Consider the following 25,059-nt stretch of genomic DNA (forward strand, 5'->3'; position numbering starts at 1 on the left):
AAGAGAGGATTTTTACGGCTCTAGCAGAGATTCTCAACCCGTTTAATTTAAAGGACCCCCCAGTTTGACTTCATGCACTAGTCTATGGACTCCCATTTATGGCATTTCTATCTCTCTCGCTGTTGTAAAATCAATGTTAATTTAACTCTGAGTGTACAGACAGACAGACAGACAGACAGTAAATGGAATGCAGTAGAAAAAGACAATAGCCATAAGTTAAAAATGCATGAGTTAAGAGTGCAACAACACCACTACAAAACAAAAACAAAACATACATTAACTGACCAACCCCCTCCCTCCTCCTATAACAAATAGCATAACGATAGCGCGTCTCTTCAGCCTTTTTAGAGCAGCGTTTGAGTCAGAGCGCAGTCTAATGCGTTTCATTTAGAGCTATGCTACTCTCAACTTCCGCCGCTCGCATGAATGCAGACCAGCCTCTACTCTTTAGCGTAAGTAAAAAGAACGTTTTTGCTACTCACCAAAACAAAGGCGGGTTGTGTCATTATAGAAAGCCTACTTTCCTTAGTGGACGCACTCTGAGCCCCCCCACCACACGTATAAACTTTTTGGCAAAAAGGGGATTTTGTTTCCACCGGGAAAAAGATACTTTTAGTTGCTCCGCTGCGCCTTCTACCGATATTGCCCAGAGAACTGCCTCATAGAGAATATTTTTTTCCTCCGGTGAAAAAAAAAATCCCTTTCTGGCCAAAAAGTACAGTTTATACGTGTGGTGGTGGTGGGGGGGCTCAGAGTGCGTCCACTAAGGAAAGTAGGCTTTCTAATGACACAACCCGCCTTTGTTTTGGCGAGTATAGCAAAAACGTTCTTTTTATTCACGCCAAAGAGTAGAGGCTGGTCTGCATTCATGCGAGCGGCGGAAGTTGAGAGTAGACACACAGCTCTAAATGAAACGCATTAGAGCTTATATGGACCAGAGCTATAGACAAGACTGAGCTTGGTGCTGCCTTGCTGGTTGGACAGCGAGTCGAGAACCGGGACATTAACCGTCTGCCCGCGGGTCGAGAAGTATAGTATAGTACCAGCCGGGACCTATATATCCAATCCAATGGCCTCTCGTCTGCTTGTGCGGTTCTCACTCGCCGTCCTTGTGAGGAAAAAATATATATTAGCCTCGGCATCAAAGCTCTCTGCCAAGTATATACCGTCCGCCTCTATACCACTATAACCCCACTCCCTGTTATAGAGAGATTATTCTGAAAGCCGGGAAACACTCTCTTTTCTCCCCATATATAGCCAGCAATCTTGCATTATGGATGTCACGTTCCATGAAAGCCCATATAGGCACATATACACCTTAACACCTCAGCTACACCCACACACCAAATGGCCCACGACAAGTCTCTCTCTCTCTCTCTCTCTCTCTCTGTGCGTGTGAGTGTGTGCGTGTGCGTGCGTGTACGCGTGCGTGCATGTGTGTGCGTGCGTGCACGTGTGTGTGTGTGTCAGTAGGACAGTGCGAGTGTGAGGTGCGACAGGACACAGAGGTGAATGGGGGGGGAGATGAGGCTGGGCTAGACAAGACATACAAGCCCCATGGCCATGGCTCATCTATTTTTTTTCTGCCAGAGAAGCACCTCCGTGAACGGGCTTCTGATAGAGCCGCACGTCAGAGTGGGACAAAAAGGGGGAGAGAGAGAGAGAGAGAGAGAGAGAGAGAGAGAGCTAGGTTGAGACGGAGCATGTTAGGATCAGAGGGTATATAGCAGCCTGTCAGAAGAAATTATTATAGGATGCCTTTTATATTTTTGAGTGGTGCAACAACTCCCTTACGGAGTTGTGTGTGTGTGTGTGTGTGTGTGTGTGGGTGGGTGGCTGGCTGGATATGAGCACGAAAACAGCATGGTTGTTTTTCACCACCTGTGCGCAACCTAACACACACATATTAACTGTATATATGATGATTTCGGGTGTGCCAGTACAATACAGTACAGTACAGTACAGTAGAGGGACCCTTACGCGGTAACTCTGTCATTTCTCAACCGTTTCGGACGCGGGCGGCTCGTTCGGAAACCGGGCCGGCACCCTGGGTGCGTTCTTGTGTGCGCTCTCACGTCGCACACACAAAGACTCATTTTTACAAAATAGCCGATCTACAAGCTCACAGCGCGTCGTGAGCTTGTAGATCTGCTATTGTCAGCATGCGACCACGTGTAAAATGACTCATACTGGATCTCTTGTCCACTATAGTCCCTTCCTAACGTTTGAGTCTAACTTTTATTCGACGAAATTGTCAGTACATTTAGTCTCAGTCGTCATAGCTTGTAGTTTTCATTTAGCCGGTCGAAATCGGTCAGTGAAAAAAAAAAGGCAGCGGACGAAAGAAATGCTGTCGTATAGTTTTAGTCGACAGATTCAACACTGATCAGCATGTCTCCGCCCTACACTGTACTTTGTCCTTTCTTTTCATCTCTCTTGCACCTGATCCCTGTCTCTAAACTGTACTATACTGTCTCTATACTGTACTTTGTCCTTTCTTTTCATCTCTCTTGCACCACCTGATCCCCGTCTCTCGGTTTCTCATCCACTGTCAGACAGAGCTGGGAGGAATGGGGACGTGCCATCAATGACACAGGATTCCATTAACCCATTCTGAACGGGAACCCATTTTGGTGTCAGCATCATGTCGTGCTTTAGCTATTGAAAAATAGCAGATCTACAAGCTCATAGCGCTCGCAAAAAAATAATAATCGAAGAACGACTGACATTTTTAGAATCTGATCTCAGGTCAGAATGGGTTCATCAGAACCAGTGTGTGTCCAGGTGGAAACTTCGTATGAATCTGATCTCAGGTCAGAATGGGTTAAAGCCGTTTTCATTTTTTGACATCCGTCACACGGACAGCGGAGGAGATTTACCTGGGGATCAGCTGGAAGCGGTGTAGATATTCATCCGTTGAGAGAGAGAGAGAGAGAGAGAGAGAGAGAGAGAGAGAGAGAGAGAGAGAGAGAGAGAGAGAGAGAGAGAGAGAGAGAGAGAGAGAGAGAGAGACACGAAGCTGAAGCACACAGTAAGCCTAATAAAGGCCTTTATACACGCTGCAGGCATGAAGTATTTGCGCGATTAATTCACATGTCTGTCAATAAACATGGCACATACTGTACAGTATATCATTATATTATCGTCACTGTCGGTGTAGTCTTGCGTATATATAGCCAGAGAACTATATATTCCACAATCTCGGAGAATGCTAATAATATATAGTCTGGAACTATATATACAGCTCCCCCGAAATCTGAGCAAAGAAGCTGCCATATCCGTTCACGGAAATATATTTTAATTAAAACATATTTTTTATTTTCCATTTCTGCTAAGCGGCAAGCTATTCATACTTAGAAGATTTCTATTTATATTAACCCATCTTGTGCGGGAACCCCTTTTGGTGTTAGGCATTATGCTATGCTTTAGCTATTGAAAAATAGCAGATCTACAAGCTCAGAGCGCGCCACCGAGTGGCGCGCTACGAGCTTGTAGGTCTGCTATTTTTGAAAAATCGATTCATTTCTAGAATCTGATCTCAGGTCAGAATGGGTTAAGATACATTTGCGCGACTGTAAGGACTGTAAAGACGAAACGGAAGTGGGGAGGAGGCTCCACTTCGGCTATATATTTTACTCATGATAGAGCTTCCGTTGCTCCAGATTGTATGATGGAAGCATTTCGGTGGAAACCTTGCATGTCCAAAACCATTACTTTTCAGGAAATGGAAAAAAAATAAAAAAAAACCTGTGTTCCAATGGATCCAATGTAGCTATTATAGTAACGAGCTCCGGTTAATACTATTCAGCTGTTTATTTGTTCTAAACACAAACATTCTCTTCTGGGCACAAACCCTTTTCAGGTGGGGTCCGCGTGTCAATTAGCACCTTGAATGACCCAGGGTTTTTTCAAAAATAATTGGCGCTATAGTGCCAAGCAGATTGGGCAGATTTTATTCAATCCAATCTTCCTATACCTCGCGCTGTCACAACTAAAGTCTCTCCAGGGGTGTTTATATTCCAAACGAGATGCTAGGTTAAGTCAGAAATTAAGTATAATGAAGTAGTACATTTAGAGAGAAAGAGACAGTTTAGTCGGGCCGTAAACAAGGAAGTGAACGGCAGTGCGTATGCGTGCGTGTGTGTGTGTGTGTGTGTGTGTGTGTGTCTGTCTGTCTGTGTGTGTGTGTGTGTGTGTGCGTGCTGCTCAACAGTGCCATCCAGATGGTATTAGCGAGGTGTTTTACATATCCATGCTTGGACGCGTATACACATACTTATAGCAACACAAATAGCTACGCAATGGAGTGGCTGCACCACTCAAGAAAAAAAAAAAATATATATATATACACTGTATATATACTGTATATAGATTTCAGCGATCCAGTTTGATATCATTAAAATGGACCTAAAGACCCCTATACACGTCGTAGCCGGCAACCTGCGGTTTGATTAGGGAAAAGAAAATGTGTGTACACATTCTTAGCAGAAGAGGTGTTAATATTTTGTGATTACGTATCAGTCCTTGCATGATAGCAACGACATATACTTCGGCTGAGTTTCTTCAGAATATGGTTATGGTCGTGTGTGTGTGTGTGTGTGTGTCCCAATATTTCCCCTAAAATAGCCCCTAAATAATCAAAGTGATCTGAAGGTTTTTCATTTAGCAGTTAATTAATGACGGCTGGCTACAATTTCCAGAGTGTACTGGGGCCATATAGGACGCTAGTATAATCGCTCCTATATACAAAGTTCATCAATAACCTGTTAATTACTCATTTCGACCACGTACTACTGCACCTCAGCGTTCATCCATCTCCATTCGGCGTGGTCTATTCACAACCCTCTTGATACGGAGCGTGATACATCGTTTGATCTCATCTCTCTAACAGGGTCCGTGTCTGAATTCATTCAGGCAGTTTTTAACCCATTCTGAACGGGAACCCCTTTTGGTGTTAGCATCATGTCATGCTTTAGCTATTGAAAAATGGCAGATCTACAAGCTCATATAGCGCGCCACCGAGTGGCGCGCTACGAGCTTGTAGGTCTGCTATTTTTTTTTAAATCGAAGAACGACTGACATTTTTTAGAATCTGATCTCAGGTCAGAATGGGTTCATCAGACCAGTGTGTGTCCAGTGGAAACCTCCGTATGAATCTGATCTCAGGTCAGAATGGGTTAAACACGCTCCAGTCCCTCCACTTCACTCCAACAAACCTGTCTGGGGTACAGTATGTATCAGTACATTCATGCACGTTCACACAGCAGGACTGTGTATATAATGTGTGCGTGCGTGCGTGCGTTAGGGCATTAACCGAACGTGATTTTTGATAGTCGACTCGATTACCGTCAACACTGGTTTATTTGTCGGCTGTAAAATATCATATATTTTCCCCATCCAATCGAGCATTAAAACACTGTGTTCTGAAACGACCAGCGACTAGTGAAGGGTTAACTGCAGAGCAGAGCCGGTGCGTGTGTGCGTGCGTGCGTGCGTGCGTGCGTGCGTGCGTAGCCCATTCTCACCATATAGAAGTATGACAGACAGCAGCCAATGGTCCAGAATACAGAACCAGTCTTCACTGCTTTCACCTGTGAGAGAGAGAGAGAGAGAGAGAGAGAGAGAGAGAGAGAGAGAGAGAGAGAGAGAGAGAGAGAGAGAGAGAGAGAGAGAGAGAGAGATTAAAACCTCCATAGCAGAACGAATATTCTTCTATCCAGAAACACATTATCACAAAGACACAAACGCAAAGAAAATAATACCTTGTAAATTAAGCACAAGTGAATCACATTAACCCATTCTGGGCAGGAACCCATTTTGGTGTTGGCATCATGTCGTGCTTCAGCTATTGAAAAATAGCAGATCTACAAGATCCGAGCTTGTAGGTCTGCTATTTTTGGAGATTTTTTTTTGAAAAAAAAAAAACATTTTTAGAATCTGATCTCAGGTCAGAATGGGTTAATAATGAAACTGTCAGGATTTAATAGACATTTTTTAGAATCTGATCTCAGGTCAGAATGGGTTAAGGGGCAGGGGAGAGAGCGAAAGAGAGGATAAGGTCAGAGCACCATTTAAATCTATTCTCTCCACAATGCTAATTCATACACGACTACGTTCATGAAATGTGTTTGGTAATTTAATAGAGAGCCATGGTGGACTCTGAGCAGGCTGCAGGCCACTGGAGGCATCGGCTCACTCGACATAATGTTCACGCAAATAAACTTTCAAAACAAAGACGGACACACACACACTTTCTCCCCCTCATTATCCAAAAAAAGACACACGCTGTTGTCATTGCTTTCTTGAACCTTTCTTCAACTCTCTACCTTCCTCTGTCCCATTCTCCGAAGACAGACATGCACGCACACACACACACACACACACACACACACACACACACACTATACTTAAACACTCTCTCTACAACTCACTCGCAGAAGACACTTACTGTAGAGACTATTTCTCTATTGCTCTCAAACAAAGCCACACACACACACACACACACACACACACACACACACACGCTCTCCAATCCCAACACTAGACTGATAAAGCGGTGCAGAGATGGGGGGGGGGGGGTGATATCATATCGAACGATGCTTGAACAGCCCATCACGGTTCACTTCATCTGCGCTGTGTGTGTGTGCTGTGTGCTGTGTGTGTGTGTGTGTGTGTGTGTGTGTGTGTGTGTGTGTGTGTGTGTGTGTGTGTGTGTGTGTGTGTGTGTGTGTGCTGTGATTGATGGATCAGCGGTGCAGGGTGGCAGCATGTGTCCCAGTACCCCGTAGGACGCCTGCTGCTCCAACCAGCCATAGCCATCAATCTATCAGACACCTTATAGGAAAGCGATACATTTCATCAACTTCGTACTAAAAAATAAATACATTACATGTATCATATATAGACGTACATTTGAGTATATCTATCTAGAAATGCACCAAGTCTCTGTATGCGTAATGTAATGTATGTGTAATCCACGCAACTCCAGAAGCGTTCGCTTCGCGAAACTTGAATTCTAAAACGGGTAGTCCCCAATACTTGATTCTGATTGGGCTGGTTACCGTCACGTGACCGGTGTAAATTCCACCGATATAACCCACTCCTTCCAATCACTTTATATCAATCGCAGCCGATTCCAGCTGTACTGGGGGAGGGGAGCGCTTGGTTGCTTTACAAACACATGCCGTGCAGGCGTGTATAAGCACCGCCCGGCTCATGTGACTGTGAATGTGTGGCTCCAGGCGGCCCCGTAAAAACATCAAGCGCTATTCTCCCGTCACATAGCCTGCTGGCCGAGCACAACAAGGAAGTGATGTGGCTCGCTCTGGTGGCGCAAAGCGTAGCTACACTTTTGTGAATTCAATAGTTTTATTAGGTTAATATTGCTATATGTTTGTAACCGTTTTAGAAAAGCAATAAGCCACTCGAGGCCCCCCAGCTTACCGGGTATTTTACACTGGCTGGGGGGGGTAGAAGACCCTCGGCTGCGCCTCAGGTCTGCCTACGCCCCCAGCCAGTGTAAAATACCTGAGACCTCTCGTGGCTTATTGCTTAAATACGACACACACGTTCCACCCCACCACAGGGGAGTGCAGTGCCAGGTGTCGAGACGGTTGGACCCACTGTTGTCTAGAACCGCCCCCAAAAGGTCTCTGCCCGGGCTCCGGACAGGGCCCCTGCCCAGGGTACATATACTATAATAATAATACACTTTATTTAGCACCTTTCATACATAAATGCAGCTCAAAGTGCTTCACAGGGCAGGACATAACAATAGAATACAATAAAACAGAAGTAGTTAAAATGATGGAGTATAAAAACATAGAGAAAAAATAAATAAAAGCACCACATCAGCAAATCAGTCAGGACAGGGTAGGAACGCACATATTAAAACTCAACTAAAAGCTAGAGTGAAGAGGTGAGTCTTGAGTTGAGATTTAAAAATGTCTACAGAGGGTGCGTGTCTGAGCTGGAATAGTAGTTTATCCCAGGCTGTTGGGCCGTAGAAGCAAAAAGCTGCCTCACCATATTTTTCCGTGCACGTTTTTTTAGGCACTTGAGGGGGCGGTTAGGGACATATCTATAGGTATAGGGAGTCACGGAGGTACAAGACCATTTAGGGATTCATAAACAAGTAAAATCATTTTTAAATCAATTCTAAAAACCACTGGGAGCCAATGCAGTGATGATAGAACTGGGGTAATGTGTTCTCTCATTTTAGTTCCAGTTAAAGGACCACTTCACCACTTTTCAACCTATCTTCATACAATAGGTCCTCACTAATAGCCATGGAAAAATTGCGCAATTCTTTTCTACTCGGTCTGTGTCTCATAGGAGGGCTGTGGGCAGTTCAGACACCGTCTTCCGGTGATATTATCGATGGGGAATACAAGCCAATAGAAAATGCAGGCTTTCTAGTCCTGAAAAGTTGCAATGCGAAAATGGAAGCCATCGTTCTCACGATAATGAAAATCTAAATGTTTTTGTAAAAATAAATTGTCTCATGATGATGTCACTGGAAGACGGTTTCTAAACTGCCCACAGACCTCCTATGAGACACAGACTGAGTAGAAAATCGTGCCATTTTTTCATGATTATTAGTGAGGACCTATTATATGAAGATACGTTGAAAAGTGGTGAAGTGGTCCTTTAACACTCTATAGCAGCCGCATTTTGAACAAGTCGGAGTCCGTCCGTTGATTTCTTTGGCAGGCCTGAGAGGAGAGCATTGCGATAATCTAAATCGAGTGAAGATAAATAAAAGCATGGGCCAATGTTTTAGCATCATCTAAAAGACAAATTGAGTCTAATACGTGCGATGTTTCGAAGACAGTACAGGACATTTTTTTTGTGTCTGAATGCCTGACTGTACCTCGTGCCGTTTACATTTCTGTCCAATACATGAACCAGTCAATTAAACCCCGCCTCCGAGCGAGTATTGTAATTATGTGTGCGCAGGTTGGACTGCTGTTGTTGGCCATGTTCCAATATTCACATTGCTGCCTATACACTCCTCGGTCATGTTGCATCATCGATATTGAATGCGGTATTTCTCTATTACTGTATATGAGCTATATTTGACATGCATGCTGTTCTCCCACAACCATTGTACAACAAACGGCATGATAGTGTAAACTTAGAGAAAAAGTGCACAGGTCGCAGCAACCAGGTCAGGGACGTTTGCTGTGGGCGGGCGTGCAGCGTTTGGTATCGAGTGATCATAGAAAGTAGCAGTTGATAGCCAATAAACAATGACTTACAGTAGACTAGAATATTTAAAAAAAATCACACCCGTGTGAAGTGAGGGGCGCTCTTATCATCGTACATCATCATGACACGAACTAGACACTATATGCCTTTATGTATCTGTTGTGACTTTGTGTGTATCTGTCTGTTTTTCTCTTTTTCTCGTTTACTGTGTTTTTAGAGCTTTCTTTACCCGATGTAATACGAAGATAGCCCAATTTGGGACCTATGCAAATAACCTTGACCTTGACATCATACATGACCAATGCAATGGGAACCCCCAGGCTGGCTCATTGAACAACAACAACAGTTTCTACACCTGCCCAGTGCCCATGTGCACCGACGGCTACCACTAGGAAATAGACATGAACATTGCATAATGTATCGATACTTTTTACTTCAGTAAAACATTTGAGTACTATATTTCACAAGTGCTTGTGACAACATGCGCCCAGCAGATCCAAAGCTCCGTCTGCTCCACTCGTGACACCACGCGCGGGGTGCTTCAAACCCTCACTGATAAAAATGTGTCGTTAACCCATTCTGAACGGGAACCCATTTTGGTGTTTGCATCATGTTATGATTTAGCTATTGAAAAATAGCAGATCTACAAGCTCATAGCGCGCCACCGAGTGGCGCGCTACGAGCTTGTAGGTCTGCTATTTTTTGAAAAATCGAAGAACGACTTACATTTTTTAAATCTGATCTCAGGTCAGAATGGGTTCATCAGACCAGTGTGTGTCCCAGTGGAAACCTCGTAATGAATCTGATCTCAGGTCAGAATGGGTTAAGAGAGAAAATAATGTCAGGCACGGTGTCGGAATGGGTCGTGCGTGTGTGCGCGCGCGCGCGTGTGCACTCTGCAACACCGAAAAGGCATGTGTTGTTCAAAAGAGCAGCTCTCCAGGGCTATACACGAGAGGATTCAATTATAGATTAAGGTGGAGTGTGTGAGTGCGTGCGCTCGCGCACACGTTGCGTTTAGTCGACGGATTGAAGCAGCAGGATGATAATGAAGAGGCTGAGGCTCGACTATACAGGCCTGTTCCAAAAAGGTCCTTTTCAAAACGGGGCGGCGATTAACGCGCCTATAGTCATTCCTCTTCAATGAGACCGCATGCGGTATTTTTTCTTTCTGTATCCGCCGAGAAGTTGAGGGACTTCCTCTGCATGTAAGGGAATGTGCATATATAAGGGGCTGTGGCTCAGGAGGTATAGAGCGCCGCAGTCCCCGCCCCCTTTCAGAAAAGCGAGTGGCCCAGGAAGTGGAAGCCCCATGCATTCTCCCATCGGCACTTTTAATATAATTTATTTAAAGACGGTTACGCCGCGGACAAAGCCAATTCGGATCGTGACGAATCATGACAATGAACACAATATTTTGGGCCGATCAAATAATTTATAAGACGAAAAATAAAACAAATAGTGTTGTCTCCTGACTTTCTTTTCTTCTTTCTAATGATTTGATCGTCCCAAAATATTGTGTTCATTGTCATGATTCGTCACGATCCGAATTGGCTTTGTCCGCGGCGTAACCGTCTTTAAATGAATTATATTAAAAGTGCCGATGGGAGAATGCATGGGGCTTCCACTTCCTGGGCCACTCGCTTTTCTGAAAGGGGGCGGGGACTGCGGCGCTCTATAGAGCAGGTCGTCCAATGATCCCTGGGTCGGCGGTTCGAATCCCGGCTCCTCGATCCTGTCCACACGTCGCAGTGTCCTTGGGCAAGAAGACACTGAACCCCACATTGCCTCCAATGAGTCGGTCGGTGTGAGCTCGCCACCGTCGGTGTGCGAATGCGGGAAGTGAGGACGCTGGCGTCGACTGTTCGCCGCTTCACCTCCCAACGTATGAATGAATGAACCGTTGTAAAGCGCTTTGAGCACTTGGAAAAGCGCTATATAAAAAAAAAAATGCAATTCATTATTACATTTTTCTCTTTTAAATACAATCTGAGAAAATGGTTGCTCGACGAAAACCAAAGCTGCCAAACCGTTCATGATTATTATTTTAGGTGTATTTCTTTCGTATGCTGTGTTAAGAGAGATTATTAGAGTAAACCTATACGCTAATAATAGTTTTATCTAATAGTTTAATCTTTTCTTATTTCTTATTCTTACTAGTCTTATGACGTTTGAAATGTACTACTGTAGGTATTTGTATGCCATGTGTCCTGTATGTCAGTCGTGCTTGTATTGTTTGATGTTTAATGTCTGGGGACTGCAGATGGAAATAAGAGCAAGTCTTGCTAAATCTGGTATATTTACACTGCATTTTTTAATGTAATGTTCCATCAATATACACTGATGTCCCGACCAAATAAACGAATAAAGTAAAAGCATTCTGTTTTTTTTACGCTCGCGTTGTCGCGCCCCGCCCCCTCATGAGCAGACCTGGAGCAGGAGCTGTCGTTAACCCATTCTGAACGGGGAACCCGTTTTGGTGTTAGCATCATGTCATGCTTTAGCTATTGAAAAAAATAGCAGATCTACAAGCTCGTAGCGCGCCACTCGGTGGCGCGCTACGAGCTTGTAGATCTGCTATTTTTGAAAAATCTAAGAGCGACTGACATTTTTTTTTAGAATCTGATCTCAGGTCAGAATGGGTTCATCAGACCAGTGTGTGTCGTCCAGTGGAAACCTCGTATGAATCTGATCTCAGGTCAGAATGGGTTTCACCGCGTCGGACGCAGGGAGGCGAAGAGGAGACCCGGGGACGGGGGAGGGACAGAGTCGTCGGGGGAGGAAGGAATGGAACAAGGTGGGGGCGATAATGAGATATATAGCGAAGACGGGACCAAAATGTTGGTAAATGAGACTTGATAATAAGGAATTGCTGAAGCGTCACAGGGATGATTGTTTTTTCAGGCTGTTGCCAGATAGATTCCCCCCCCCCCCCCCCCCCCACCACACACACACACACACACACACGCCGCAACCTCTCAGCCAATGACATATCACCTTGAGAGGCATGATGTCTGTGTCAGGGAACATCTGCCCCCCCCCCTACCTGCAGATGGATTGTCCATCACATCTCTCTCACACACACACACACACACACACACACACACACACACATGTGACACACACACGCATCCACGCACCCACACACACACACACACACACACACGCACCCACACACACACCTATATCTGTATGCACCATGTCTCTGTACGTCTGTATGTACGTACGTGCTGCAATCCACGTATAACTCGAGAACCGTACTTCTCTCCCACCGACTTCAAATTCAAAAACGCGCGCGTTCCACCTCCACCACAGGGAGTGTCCGGTGTCGAGTCGGTCGGGCCCACGCACGGTTGTCCAGAACCGCCACAAAAGCCTCTTTCCCCCGGGGATCTGGACACTATAGGGGTCACCTGCAGCCCCAGGCTCCTATATGGACCTGGTCCTGGTTCTGACATCACAAACACTCCATTATACAGTGTATATGGGCATAAAAAGGGACACACTAGACATAATAACCGGGGTGAGGCATCCTTTTCCAACTTACATCGTTCCAAGTAGGCCATAGTGACCCAACGGGCACATGCGCTATAGTTATACTATAACTGTGAGGACAAGAGTTATACTGGATTGCGCACTCACGGGTCGCCGTGTGACTTTGGATATCTGTGTTGATGTGCGCATGCAGCCAAGTATAAATCTAGCATTTCTCCCAACCTGACTGCGGGGATATTTGGCCCTGTAATAGTAATACACAGTACGCACGCACGCGCACACAGCCACGCATTCGCACAGCCACACAGGCAGCCACGCATGCACGCCTCACTCACGCACGCACTCATGCGCGCGACTCACACACACGCACACACAGTGGTGGTGGAGGTATTCCATTAACTTCTTCCGGATATAAATGAAGTCTTTTAATATTTTCTTTTTTTAAGAGCTCCATGGGGGGAGAATAGAGATAATTTCAGACGGTTCTTTAGGAGATAAAAGATGATTTGAGAAGACGATAATATACCTCTGGAAGGAGGATACATTACAGCTCTCTCTCTCTCTCTCTCGCTCTATGACATTTGAGTCGCTTTAAAGAAGCAGAGACACTTTTCCGGGCACATTTTAACTGTTTTTCATTTGTCTATCTTGTCACACCTCTATAGACCACCTGATGTGGTTCAAATGTGCAAGGATATCTTCACTATAAGACACTTAGCGATAATATGGCATCACAAAGAAAGTCAAAGAACAATATTTCAGGTTTTTCCTTGTTCATATCAATAGGACTACAACCGAGGACTATAGCTATAGCCAACCATCCATTTTTACTATGCGTGCACTTCATGGTTCACCAACACCCCCAAGTCACTAAAACCACAGACCTCTCAAAACAAACTGGCAAGATGGCTGCACATCAGTGTTGATTCCGTCGGCTAATACTATGACAAAAAAATACCTTTTTTTCCACTGATGAAAACTAAATGAAAACTAAATGAACTACTAAACTAAATGAAAACTAAAACTAAAGACTAACTAAACTAATATTGACAATTTCGTGAACAAATACAAATTTGACTAAAATTACTAAAAAGGGACTAGTGGACACACAACTCTCCGTATTGTGCAGTGTTACACAACTGGTATAGAAACAGCTGCCGTGGGAAGGGCTTTCAGTCTGAATAATGAAGTGAAAGGCACGGTGAGTGTGAGGCAGTGTCGTCGACTAATACCACGACGACTAATGTTCGTCGACTACCTTTATTCCCACTGGCGAAAACTAAATAAAAACTAAGCTATGATGACTAAAACTATGTATATTGTCAATTTCGTCAACTAAAAAAACTAGACTAAAATGTCAGCGGTAGACTAGTGGAGAGGAGATCAAGTATAACTAAAAGACAAGTCGTTTTATGTTTGAGTTATGTTTTCATTGTTTGATCCACGTTTTTAAATCAGTTTAAACCCATTTTAACCCGAGATCAGATTCTAAAAATGTCTTCTACAAAAATAGCAGACCTACAAGCTCGTATCGCGCCACTCGGTGGCGCGCTATGAGCTTGTAGATCTGTTATTTTTTTAATAGCTAAAGCATAACATGATGGCTGCCCCTTTCCGGTCTGTCGTTGTTGTGGTCGGCACTTTGGAACACTACACCGTTTTAAAGAGGATTGTCATGACGAGCAACTCAGCGGTCGGTGCACTGGCTGCTCAAAGGTGACTTTAAACATATATAGGCAGTCTAGCCCGAAAGACGGCCATAAATTGTCGGCATTCAACCTGTATTCAATCAATCAATCACAAATGCCAATATTTCAATTCTGACTTCCCACGCAAACTGTACACAAGAGAGCACACTACAAAGATCTTGGCCCCGAAGAGCGAAGACCCGCCATGTTGGCAGACTAGAATGAAGCAATTGAAGACACACACACACACACACACACACACACACACACACACACACACACACACACACACACACACACACACACACACACACACACACACACACACACACACACACACACACACACACACACACACACACACACACACACACACACACACACACACACACACACACACAAAAACCTGGGAGCTGACCAGTACAACCACAGTCTTATACTGTTGGCCACTAAGCAGCTCCAGGGGGAGCAGTTGGGGGGTTCAGTCAGTGCCTTGCTCAAGGGCACTTCAGCGGTGTTGGGTGAGTGATATGACAATCACTTCCTCACCCAGATTTTTCCTTCCCCGTCCGGGGAATCGAACCGGCAAACCTTTCGGCAACAAGGGCGCTCCTCTAACCCTTAAGCCAACCGCTGCCCCTTATTTTTTTTGTTACATTAGTTTTTATCAGGTTTTTATAGACAGGACACACAAGACATACACATAACAATGACACATACACCAGGCGGGGGCGATGTATATGAAACGAAAACGAATATAAACCTTATTAACCCATTCTGACCGGGCACCCATTTTGGTGTTGGCATCATGTTATGCTTTAGCTATTGAAAAATAGCAGATCTACAAGCTCATATCGCGCCACCGAGTGGCGCGATACGAGCTTGTAGGTCTGCTATTTTTTTTAAATTCGAAGAACGACTGACATTTTTAGAATCTGATCTCAGGTCAGAATGGGTTAATCAGACCAGTGTGTGTCCCGTGGAAACCTCGTATGAATCTGATCTCAGGTCAGAATGGGTTAAGGTCTGCGGTTTGAGAACACTTCGGGGCTTCTCTGAAATGCAACAACAAGAGAACGTGTTGGAGGTGGATAAGACGGAAGCAGTGTGCGATCGGGTATGCTGCTGCTGGCAACACATCAAACGTGCCCATATAATAATATAGAATATGAAACGCCACCATGTGAATATCGCTGCAGCTATATGAACAAAAAACAACCCCAAAATCAAGGCCGCCATCTGAGAAATTTTTTGAGACGGATGCTATGCTTGCGATGATTGATTTCCACAGTTAAATTCTCTCACGTGGCTTCAACAGCCTCATGAAAGAGAAACAGGTATACAGTATTGTGTGTTAATGCTCTTGTGCACGACATGTGTGCATTGCTCAATGCGAGGCAGCTACTGTACTTGCTGCAAGTGTCGGTAGTACTAAAATGAAGTGGTACTGTTAACAGTGCTCAGCGTTGAGGACTATAGGCAGCAACGGTCAATTTGTCTCCATGGGAGAGAGAGAGCGTAGAGAGGAATCTCAATCACCTCTTCCTGTCAAAGAGGTCAGCCATGGATGAACTGTTTGGTGAACTCTTCAAGCCACAGGTAAGGATAGAAAGGGATAGAAAACAAGCCTACTTTTCAAGCTGGTAAAAAAATATAAAGAAAATAAGGTTATTTTACATATAGATCAAAATTACAAGATGTTTAAACTAATTCATGGCCAGAATCCTTTTGACGCCTGTTTTCCAAAGGCCCCGGGCGTCCATGCAATTTATCTTTGGACGTCTATTTTAAATTAAATTTTAATTAAAAAAATGTAGATATGTTTTGGTATTAAGGAGTTTTAGTTGTGGCTGAATTCATTATGTCAAGCTTAATGGGAGAGAAGACAGAACACTCTGTATAACTCTTGAGCTTTCATTTAATGTATTAGGAATATATAAATGTAAACATGGCTGTAAATGTAAATGTGAAACGGTGTCTCATAAACCCACGAGGGTTGGGCACTTTGTGTGCGGCACACGGGAAATCGGAAATAAATACATAATCAAACCAAATCCAATGCGTTCATAACACTCCGACCCTGGTAGCGGTCAGTTAAAAAAATAGCTATTGAAAAATAGCAGATCTGCAAGCTCATAGCGCGCCACCGAGTGGCGCGCTACGAGCTTGTAGGTCTGCTGTTTTTGAAAAATCGAAGAGCGACTGAAATAGAAGAAATTTCTAGAATCTGATCTCAGGTCAGAATGGAAAACTGTCCGGATGTAGAAGACATTTTTTATAATCTGATCTCAGGTCAGAATGGATTAAATTACTTTACACAGCGGATCTTTCCTTCCTGACTTGCAGTTTCCGGCCAAATCAGCTTTCAATCTAAGAGTCTCGCCCATGGAGTTATATGGCTGGCGCTCTGAGCCACCACTAGATGGGGCTGTTGTTGGCGGTCTGCATTTGCATGGACTGCTCCTAAAGACAGGGCTTGAGTAGCTGCTCTCCACCCAGTGATGGTATATTGACCTTCCTATTGGTTGACCCACATGACCTCACAGCCCCACCTCCTTCTGTCTTCCTATTGGTTGACCCACATGACCTATCACAGCCCAGCAAGAAAACGCCCCCCCCCCCCCCCCCCCCCCGGGAAGAAAGACCCATAATAACAGTCTAATCAGAATACAAATACCTCCAAAATGGAAGAGACTGTTTCCGATCAGAAGGAATTGTCAATCTGCTTGAGAGAGGCGGTTTAAACCTTTTGTCAATCAGATCAACTGGCTGGCATTAGTTCTGTTCATCTTTGACTGTTTGTTAATGGTTTGAATAATATGTCATAGGCCATAGTGTCGTTAGAAGAGGGTAGGTACCCTCACAAAAAACATGCAGTAATCCTGGTCACTAAACTGCCTCCCCCCTGGCCAGCCGGGGCGCCTGATGGAGGGGAAAATAACTGGTTGGAATAACGTGTTCCTTCCACGCACTACGTCCAACCAGGGAAACTCCCCCCTGTCAGGTGTAAAAGGAGCAACTTGGACACTCAGGCATGAAGGAAGCATGAGTTCAAGTCCGTTGCTCTCCCCTTGTCCCCCATATATGGGGACTAGGTTGGCGGAGGGTGTGTAGAGCCCAGGATCACATGAGATGATTGACACAGGGGTGGAAAATGGGTTACAAAAATCGTGGGATAAAACATATTTTAGACAAAAAGAAGAGATGTCACCCGAGCGTGCCGCAGACGGCCATCCATTGTGTTCTCTGGGACTATATATTCCATGCCATTAACGTTGCATAATATACTTTCACAAATGTCTGTGCCTTTAATTAGGAAGAATGGCAGTCGCAATGTGGGTCCATCGAGAAAATAGACAGAGAAAAGAAAACAGGCATCTGTAGAAATTATTTTCTGGGGGCCTCAACATGTATCCGATCAGAATGATTTCAATTTGATTGAAAATATATAGTCCATGTCTACGTTGCATACATCATTGGATCGATGATATATTACAATAATAACGCCCACCCAATGTTCATTAAAACCCATTTAGTCCCGAGTTAAAAAACATTCACTTTGAAAGAATATTATATTCAAAGATTTGCGTGACATTTTTTACGATTTTTCAAAAAGGCGCTATGAGCTTGTAGATCTGCTATGTTTCAATAGCTAAATTATAACATAATGTTTAAAGGTATATTCAGTGATTTCACTCAAAAAACCTTACTGTAGGTTTCGTTTTTGGCTAGGTGGCAAAGCCTTTCATCCAATCAGGATAGAGAGCCAAAAACGAAACCTAAGGTTTTTTTGACCCCCAGGGGTTAACTGGGGACAGGGAGGAACTCCTTATATGGTCAGCACACTCTATAGTAGAGAGGATTATCACAACAAAACAAAAAAATAAGTGATATTTGAATTAAGTGAAATCACTGAATATACCTTTAAAAAACACCAAAAGGGGTTCCCGTCCCAAAATGGGTTTAAAGCAGTCAACTATATAGCATTGCTATGTCCCATCAAAATGATAAAGTTATACGTTTCATCCTTTCATACATGTATAGACTCAGGAGGGTCCCTGCTATAGGGCCAAGGCACCAGGACGGAACTGCCAGTCGACGCGAAGACTGGACAATCACAGCGCATCCTCACCACCAGAGACATGCTTATTGCAGAGACGTTGGAGAGTAATGAATTCAGACTTTCAGAGACGTCGGATGTTAATTGTGTCCAAAGTGTGTCCACTGATCCCCCCCCCCCAAACTACGTAGTGCTGCTTTAACCCATTCTGAACGGGAACCCATTTTTGGTGTTCATGTCATGTCATGTTCATGTCGTGCTTTAGCTATTGAAAAATAGCAGACCTACAAGCTCATAGCGCGCCACCGAGTGGCGCGCTACGAGCTTGTAGGTCTGCTATTTTTGAAAAATCGAAGAACGACTTACATTTTCGTATGAATCTGATCTCAGGTCAGAATGGGTTAATGAGGACACACGTACCGGCGGAGTGACTGATGCAGATTTTCCAGACGACACCTCCACCACACACACACACACACACACACACACACACACAGGCTGTCACAGGAGGGACAGCCAGGTCATCTCATTGTTTGAATATAATGGGAAAAAAAATACATTATGTATTATATTATGTATATTCAAATTTTGTCTGGTTTGTGTGTGCGACGTGCACGTACGCACACACAAGTGCGTCTGCCTTCTTGGGCTCTTATTATAGTGATGAGTGCTGCTACTTTGTATATGATTAGATCAGGTTTGTTGGTATTGATTGACCATGAGTGGCCGCATCTTTAATAACCCATTCTGACCCGAGATCAGATCCTATGAATGTCTTCTACATCCTGACAGTTTTCCATTCTGACCTGAGATCAGGTTCTAAAAGAAATGTCTTCTACGTCAGTCGCTCTTCGATTTTGTCAAAAACAGCAGACCTACAAGCTCGTAGCGCGCCACTCGGTGGCACGAGCACAGATTAATCAGATAGGAACCTTATACACGCACAGGATGTATTTGGTTATGACAACGCCAGTATACAGGCATATACCTGTCATCCCATTGTTTGAATATCAAACATACACATGTCTGTTTTTACAGCACATGTCTTGTGTACATATACCGGTATTCAAATTCTGTTCCGGTTTGTTTTTGCGTGCATTATGCAAAGGTGAGCATCTGTGCATAACATATCATGCAGGGTATTATGTGTGAATCTGTTTGCACGTGCGTGCGTGTGTGCATGCATTGGGTATTGGAATTTGGCTATAGTGATTGTTCCTTGCTACTACGGTTATGCCAAAAGTGTACTCCCCAAGACTAAAACTTTAGACTATCTCAGACACAACAGAGGCCGTCAGCCGCAACTTGGACACGGACAGTGGGGCAACTTAACCCATTTTGGTGTTAGCATCATGTCGTGCTTTAGCTATTGAAAAATAGCAGATCTACAAGCTCATAGCGCGCCACCGAGTGGCGCGCTACGATCTTGTAGGTCTGCTATTTTTGAAAAATCGAAGAACGACTGACATTTTTTTAAAATCTGATCTCAGGTCAGAATGGGTTAATCAGACCAGTGTGTGTGTGTCCAGTGGAAACCTCGTATGAATCTGATCTCAGGTCAGAATGGGTTAATCAGATGAGTAGCCGTTGCTCTCGCGCTGTAGAGCCTACAATTTGACGTCATTTGAGGTTCGGGCGGGGCGGTACCGTCCTAAAGTCGGCTCATCGGTGCTACTGAAAATTTCTGACAAGCCGAAATCATTTCTCCCCCCCCTGTCAGGTGTAAAAGTAGCAACTTGGACACTCAGGCATGAAGGAAGCATGAGTTCAAGTCCGTTGCTCTCCCCTTGTCCCCCCATATATGGGGGACCAGGTTGGCGGAGGGTGTGTGTAGAGCCCAGGATCACATTAGATGATTGACACACTAGGGGTGAAAAATGGGTTACAAAATTGTGGGATGAAAAAAATATATATAAACGGCACTTGTATGGGAACCAACAACAACTGCAGTATTTGCACTCAGAGAGAGAGCCCGCACACGTGAGGCGTGACAAATCACCATGAAAGCAGTCTGTTATGTGTGCTATGCAGACACAAGGTCCCTGCATGCCTGCCTGGAGGCCATCGCTGCAGTGCCAGGCCACTATACCAGGTGACAAGCCGCTGCAGTGAGGCATAGTGGGGCACAGGATGGGCTATACCTATACCTCGCGCAATTTATATTCCGCGTGCCATTGTCCTTGCCCCCCCCCCCCCCCCCCCCAGGATGAAAAGGAAGACAAGGCCGCTTCGAGCGAGAACAAGAAAAAAAGGGCATTTGATTTAACCCATTCTGACCTGAGATCAGATTCTAAAAAAATGTCTTCTATATATGCATCCTGACAGTTTTCCATTCTGACCCGAGATCAGATTCTAAAAAAAATGTCTCTTCGATTTCTCAAAAAACAGCAGACCTACAAGCTCGTAGCGCGCCACTCGGTGGCGCGCTATGAGCTTGTAGATCTGCTATTTTTCAATAGCTAAAGCATAACATGATGCTAACACCAAAAATGGGGTTCCCGCACAGAATGGGTTAAAGAAGCACACGGATACTGAACAAATAGCCAGCTGCTGTTACTATACTGGCGGGGGGGGATGGCTGCCTGTCGCATAATATACAGTGCGATACTGAATGCGATGGCGATAATGGTGCCAGGCCTCTCTGTGACTGCATATACTGTATATACAGTGAGTGGATGGGATGAAGCCAGGGCTATATACTGTAGGCTGTTTCAGTCCGTGAACAACAATAACATCAAAGGGAATGTGCAAATGTGTCCGACCGTCCTCAATCTCTTCTTCTTGGCCAATCGTCTGTGTGTATAGTGAATGAGCTGTCATGTCATATAACCTGTGTGGACCAGGCTATATATGCAGGCAGGCACGCGCACACAAACACTTACACTGCCACAGACATACAGTAGGACATAAACTGACTGCATACAGTACGCCCCAGGCAGGCTGAATTCACGGAGCTTTCCTTCGTCATCCGTTCTTTTGGAGCGAGGTCACACTTTGCACTTTGTCATCGTATTACACAACTTCACACATTTTCAGGTATCAAAAACCACAGATATGCTCTTAAGGAAGGACACATCATAAGCCAAACAATGGCTTTTGTGATGATGCCCTCATGGCCCTGAAGAAGACCGAACACAGAGACACTGTCCCGTTTGTGTCAATCTCCATCTCTCTGACGCATCGTAAAACAGTGACGTATTGTCAGTCTCTCTCTCTCTCTCTCTCTCTGTCAGCAGATCTCTCTCTCTCTCTCTCTCTCTCTCTCTCTCTCTCTCTCTCTCTCAGCAGATCCCATAGGCTGTACGGCCAGCTTGCACCCGATTGGCTGTTTTCTGTTCACTCCATATACATAGCCTCGCAGAGAAGTATCCGACAGCTGATGGAGACGTGTACTAGAATCTGAGATACTAGATAAAAACGCAATAATAATATTAACCAGTGCACATGTGCGCAGGCGCACACATACACACGCGCACACACACACACACACACACACACACACACACACACACACACACACACACACACACGATGAAACCAATTATACTGTAGGGCCTACAGTGCAGTATATATATATAGCCTGGCAGAGACAACAAAGAATACAAAATATTCCACCTTCAACCTGAGTTTTTTTTTTCTTTTTTTTCTCCAATGACCGTCTTCAAAAGGTCAGTGGAAATGTGAAAGCTCTGCAGAACAACATGCTTTGTTCCTGGTTCCCACTGACCAGAGTATATAGAAGCCATGCCTGTCACCGAAGGCCTCTGATCAATTATTAAAGTAACATATAAATAAGAAATGACTTGAAGAGTCTATCTCGTTTTCCCCGTTAATGTCATCATGAGAGTTCATCGTGTGTGTGTGTGTGCGTGTGTGTGCGTGTGTGTGTGTGTGTGTGTGTGTGTGTGTGTGTGTGCGTGTGTGTGTGTGTGTGTGTGCGTGCGTGTGCATGCGTGTGTCGGGCATAACTTACAGCATCCAACCTACAGTACAGTTCCAAACACGGCGCGGTGTGTCCCCTATATGACTACGATGTGTGCCGACTAGGGAAGTCCCGATCACGTTTTTTTTTTGCTCCCGAAGATCATTTGATTTGAGCGTCTGCCGATACCGGATCCGAGTTACCAGATCCGAGTCTGCGGAACCATTTTTGCCCAGCATTCCTGAATGAAAGTGTCTTGTGCTGGGACTCTGGTGCAACGCACAGGTCCCTATATAGGGCCTGGTGGTGAGAGCAGGAGTGGACCTGGTGAGACGGGTAACAAGACAACTCACCACTTTTAACCCTTTTTGGTGAGTTGTCCGGACGACTCACCCCGAAAGTGCAGACAAACTCACCAGGGGTGAGATGTCTTCACTTTCCGGGGTGAGTTGTCTTCACTTTCGGCCACTTTCGGGGTGAGTTTGTCTTCACTTTCGGTTGTCTGACATGAATAGGCACCGTTAAATAAATAAATAATCTCAGCGAAAAGTTCAGACAACTCACCCCGTCGTCTCAGAAAGTGAAGACGACTCACCGGGGTGAGTTGTCTGGACTTTCGTGGGTGAGCTGTCTTCACTCTCTGGGGTGAGTCTCGGAGAACTCACCCCGGAAAGTTCAGACAACTCACCAAAAGTTCAGACAACTCACCGGGGTGAGATGTCCGGTATTCGTGAGACGTATAGACAGGAGTCAAGAGCCTAGTCCTTCCACGCACCAGAAGCATACCTCCCAGCCCTGGCAGAGTATATAGTTCTGGAGTAGTTCCAACGTATTGTGTCATTGTGTGGCCCCTGGTTTTGCCTTATAGTGGGGCTGATTGAGGGTAGCTACTGGGACGTATAAGTCGGGACTCGATCACTCCCCGGCTGGGTCGCTGAGTGAGGGGTATGATGTCGGTAGACCCGAAACCCTGTCGACCTCGGGATACATCACTGAGGATACAGTACGTCCCAGGTGCATCCATGCGATGCATTTATATTTTAGGTAATATATACTGAGAAATTACTGACATATTAAGATTGAGATCTAGATGCAGTCACCTACTGTATATGCCATCTCATTTTGTGAAGAATCGTGCAGCACTAGTTGGCTAATATCCAATTCATTTGAGTTACTCTCATGTTTTTTGTTCATGTATTTTGTCGATGGTCATTTTCATGGAAATAACGACAACCGTGCGAGAACGGCGATCTCAATTATCGTGGAGGAAAAAAATCGAGATTTATACATTTAACCCATTCTGAACGGGAACCCATTCTGGTGTTGGCATCATGTTATGCTTTAGCTATTTGAAAATAGCAGATCTACAAGCTCGTAGCGCGCCACCGAGTGGCGCGCTACGAGCTTGTAGGTCTGCTATTTTTGAAAAAAATCGAAGAACGACTGACATTTTTAGAATCTGATCTCAGGTCAGAATGGATAACTGTCAGGATGTAGAAGACATTTTTAGAATCTGATCTCAGGTCAGAATGGGTTAAGCAAGAGTCACACAGCAGCGCTAACCGTATAGGTCACAAGTATTTCATCGTGAAAGACAAGATCGTGTCAATTGTTGACGTTCTAATACGCCGTACGCATCAAACGAGTCCCGTCTTCGGGAAATCAGACTGACGGGGAGAACGTTTCTTCTGCTGCTGTCTGTTCTGCATCAAATGTGACTTTACAGGTATATGCAGTACATTAATTATTATTATGGAACATGATCACACTAAATATAATGACTTGGAACACCGCACGCGTGGATCCAGATCAAACAGTAAATCTATGAAGAACAGAAATGCGAGTGTCGCAATGGATGGATGGATGGGGGGGGGGAAATAACAAGTGGTTTGATAAAAAAGATCAAGCGTTCGACAAATTCTGCACCCAGACAAAACACGTTGTTATCCATGATTTAATAGGACATGTAAAAAGAGGACTTTTTTTACTTGAGATCAGAGTGCCTTGGATCTGTTACAGACAGCCAACCACCACTGTGTGTGTGTGTGTGTGTGTGGTGTGTGTGTGTGTGTGTGTGTGTGTGTGTGCGTGCGTGTGCGTGCGATAGAGAGAGAGAGAGAGAGAGAGAGAGAATACAAGCCCAGTTGGGAGAAGATCATAGCTGTAAACTATGCCTAATTGGTTGTATAGTATGCATGACTGTGGCTTTCACTTGCACTTTTTGCAATATATTATGAAAACAAAAAAAAAGCTGAAAGTTTAAGCTCAAAGTGCTGAAAACTATTGTTCGTGCATTTCTTTTCCTGTTGTTCTGTGTAACGGGGGCTTATTGTCTCTGTCGAAGTCATTAGCATGTGAGATGGGAAAAAAAAAGTGGTAGAGGCATGGAATTCTCACCGATAATTGGAAGTTCATTGAGACAGCTCAGATTGACCATAAACCGTCCATTGTAAAGCTATTGGCTGGGTTTCCCCAAACGCATTTAGTGTAAGACGCGTAGTGCCGCGCATGCTCAGATGCCCTCTGGGGTTGACATTTTCACACAGACGCTGAGCGAGCTGCTTTGACAGCTCAGCATGGAGAATGAGCAGAGGATGAGATAGCTCGTAGCGAATGAGTGAGAAGGGAGATGACGTGGAGAGGCGGCTGATTCAACCCATTTCGGGGCGGGGGACCCTTTTGGT

The 25,059-nt window shown here is 44.7% G+C and overlaps 1 protein-coding gene across 2 annotated transcripts in view; it reads right to left on the minus strand.

Annotated features, from left to right (window-relative positions):
- LOC308332402 (dolichyl-diphosphooligosaccharide--protein glycosyltransferase subunit STT3B-like) overlaps positions 1 to 25,059 on the minus strand; it is a 186,164-nt gene that overhangs the window by 69,406 nt on the left and 91,699 nt on the right. For both annotated transcript variants that reach the window (XR_013965710.1, XM_080788293.1), the window contains exon 4: positions 5,526 to 5,591. Coding sequence is in view for 1 of the 2 variants with exons in the window: in XM_080788293.1 (XP_080644419.1) it covers positions 5,526 to 5,591 (66 nt within the window). In the remaining variant the exon portion in view is untranslated. The remainder of the gene's footprint in view (positions 1 to 5,525; positions 5,592 to 25,059) is intronic.

Source organism: Protomyctophum bolini (genome assembly GCF_963924005.1).
Source record: "Protomyctophum bolini genome assembly, chromosome: 17".
In the NCBI taxonomy this organism is placed as follows: Eukaryota; Metazoa; Chordata; class Actinopteri; order Myctophiformes; family Myctophidae; genus Protomyctophum; species Protomyctophum bolini.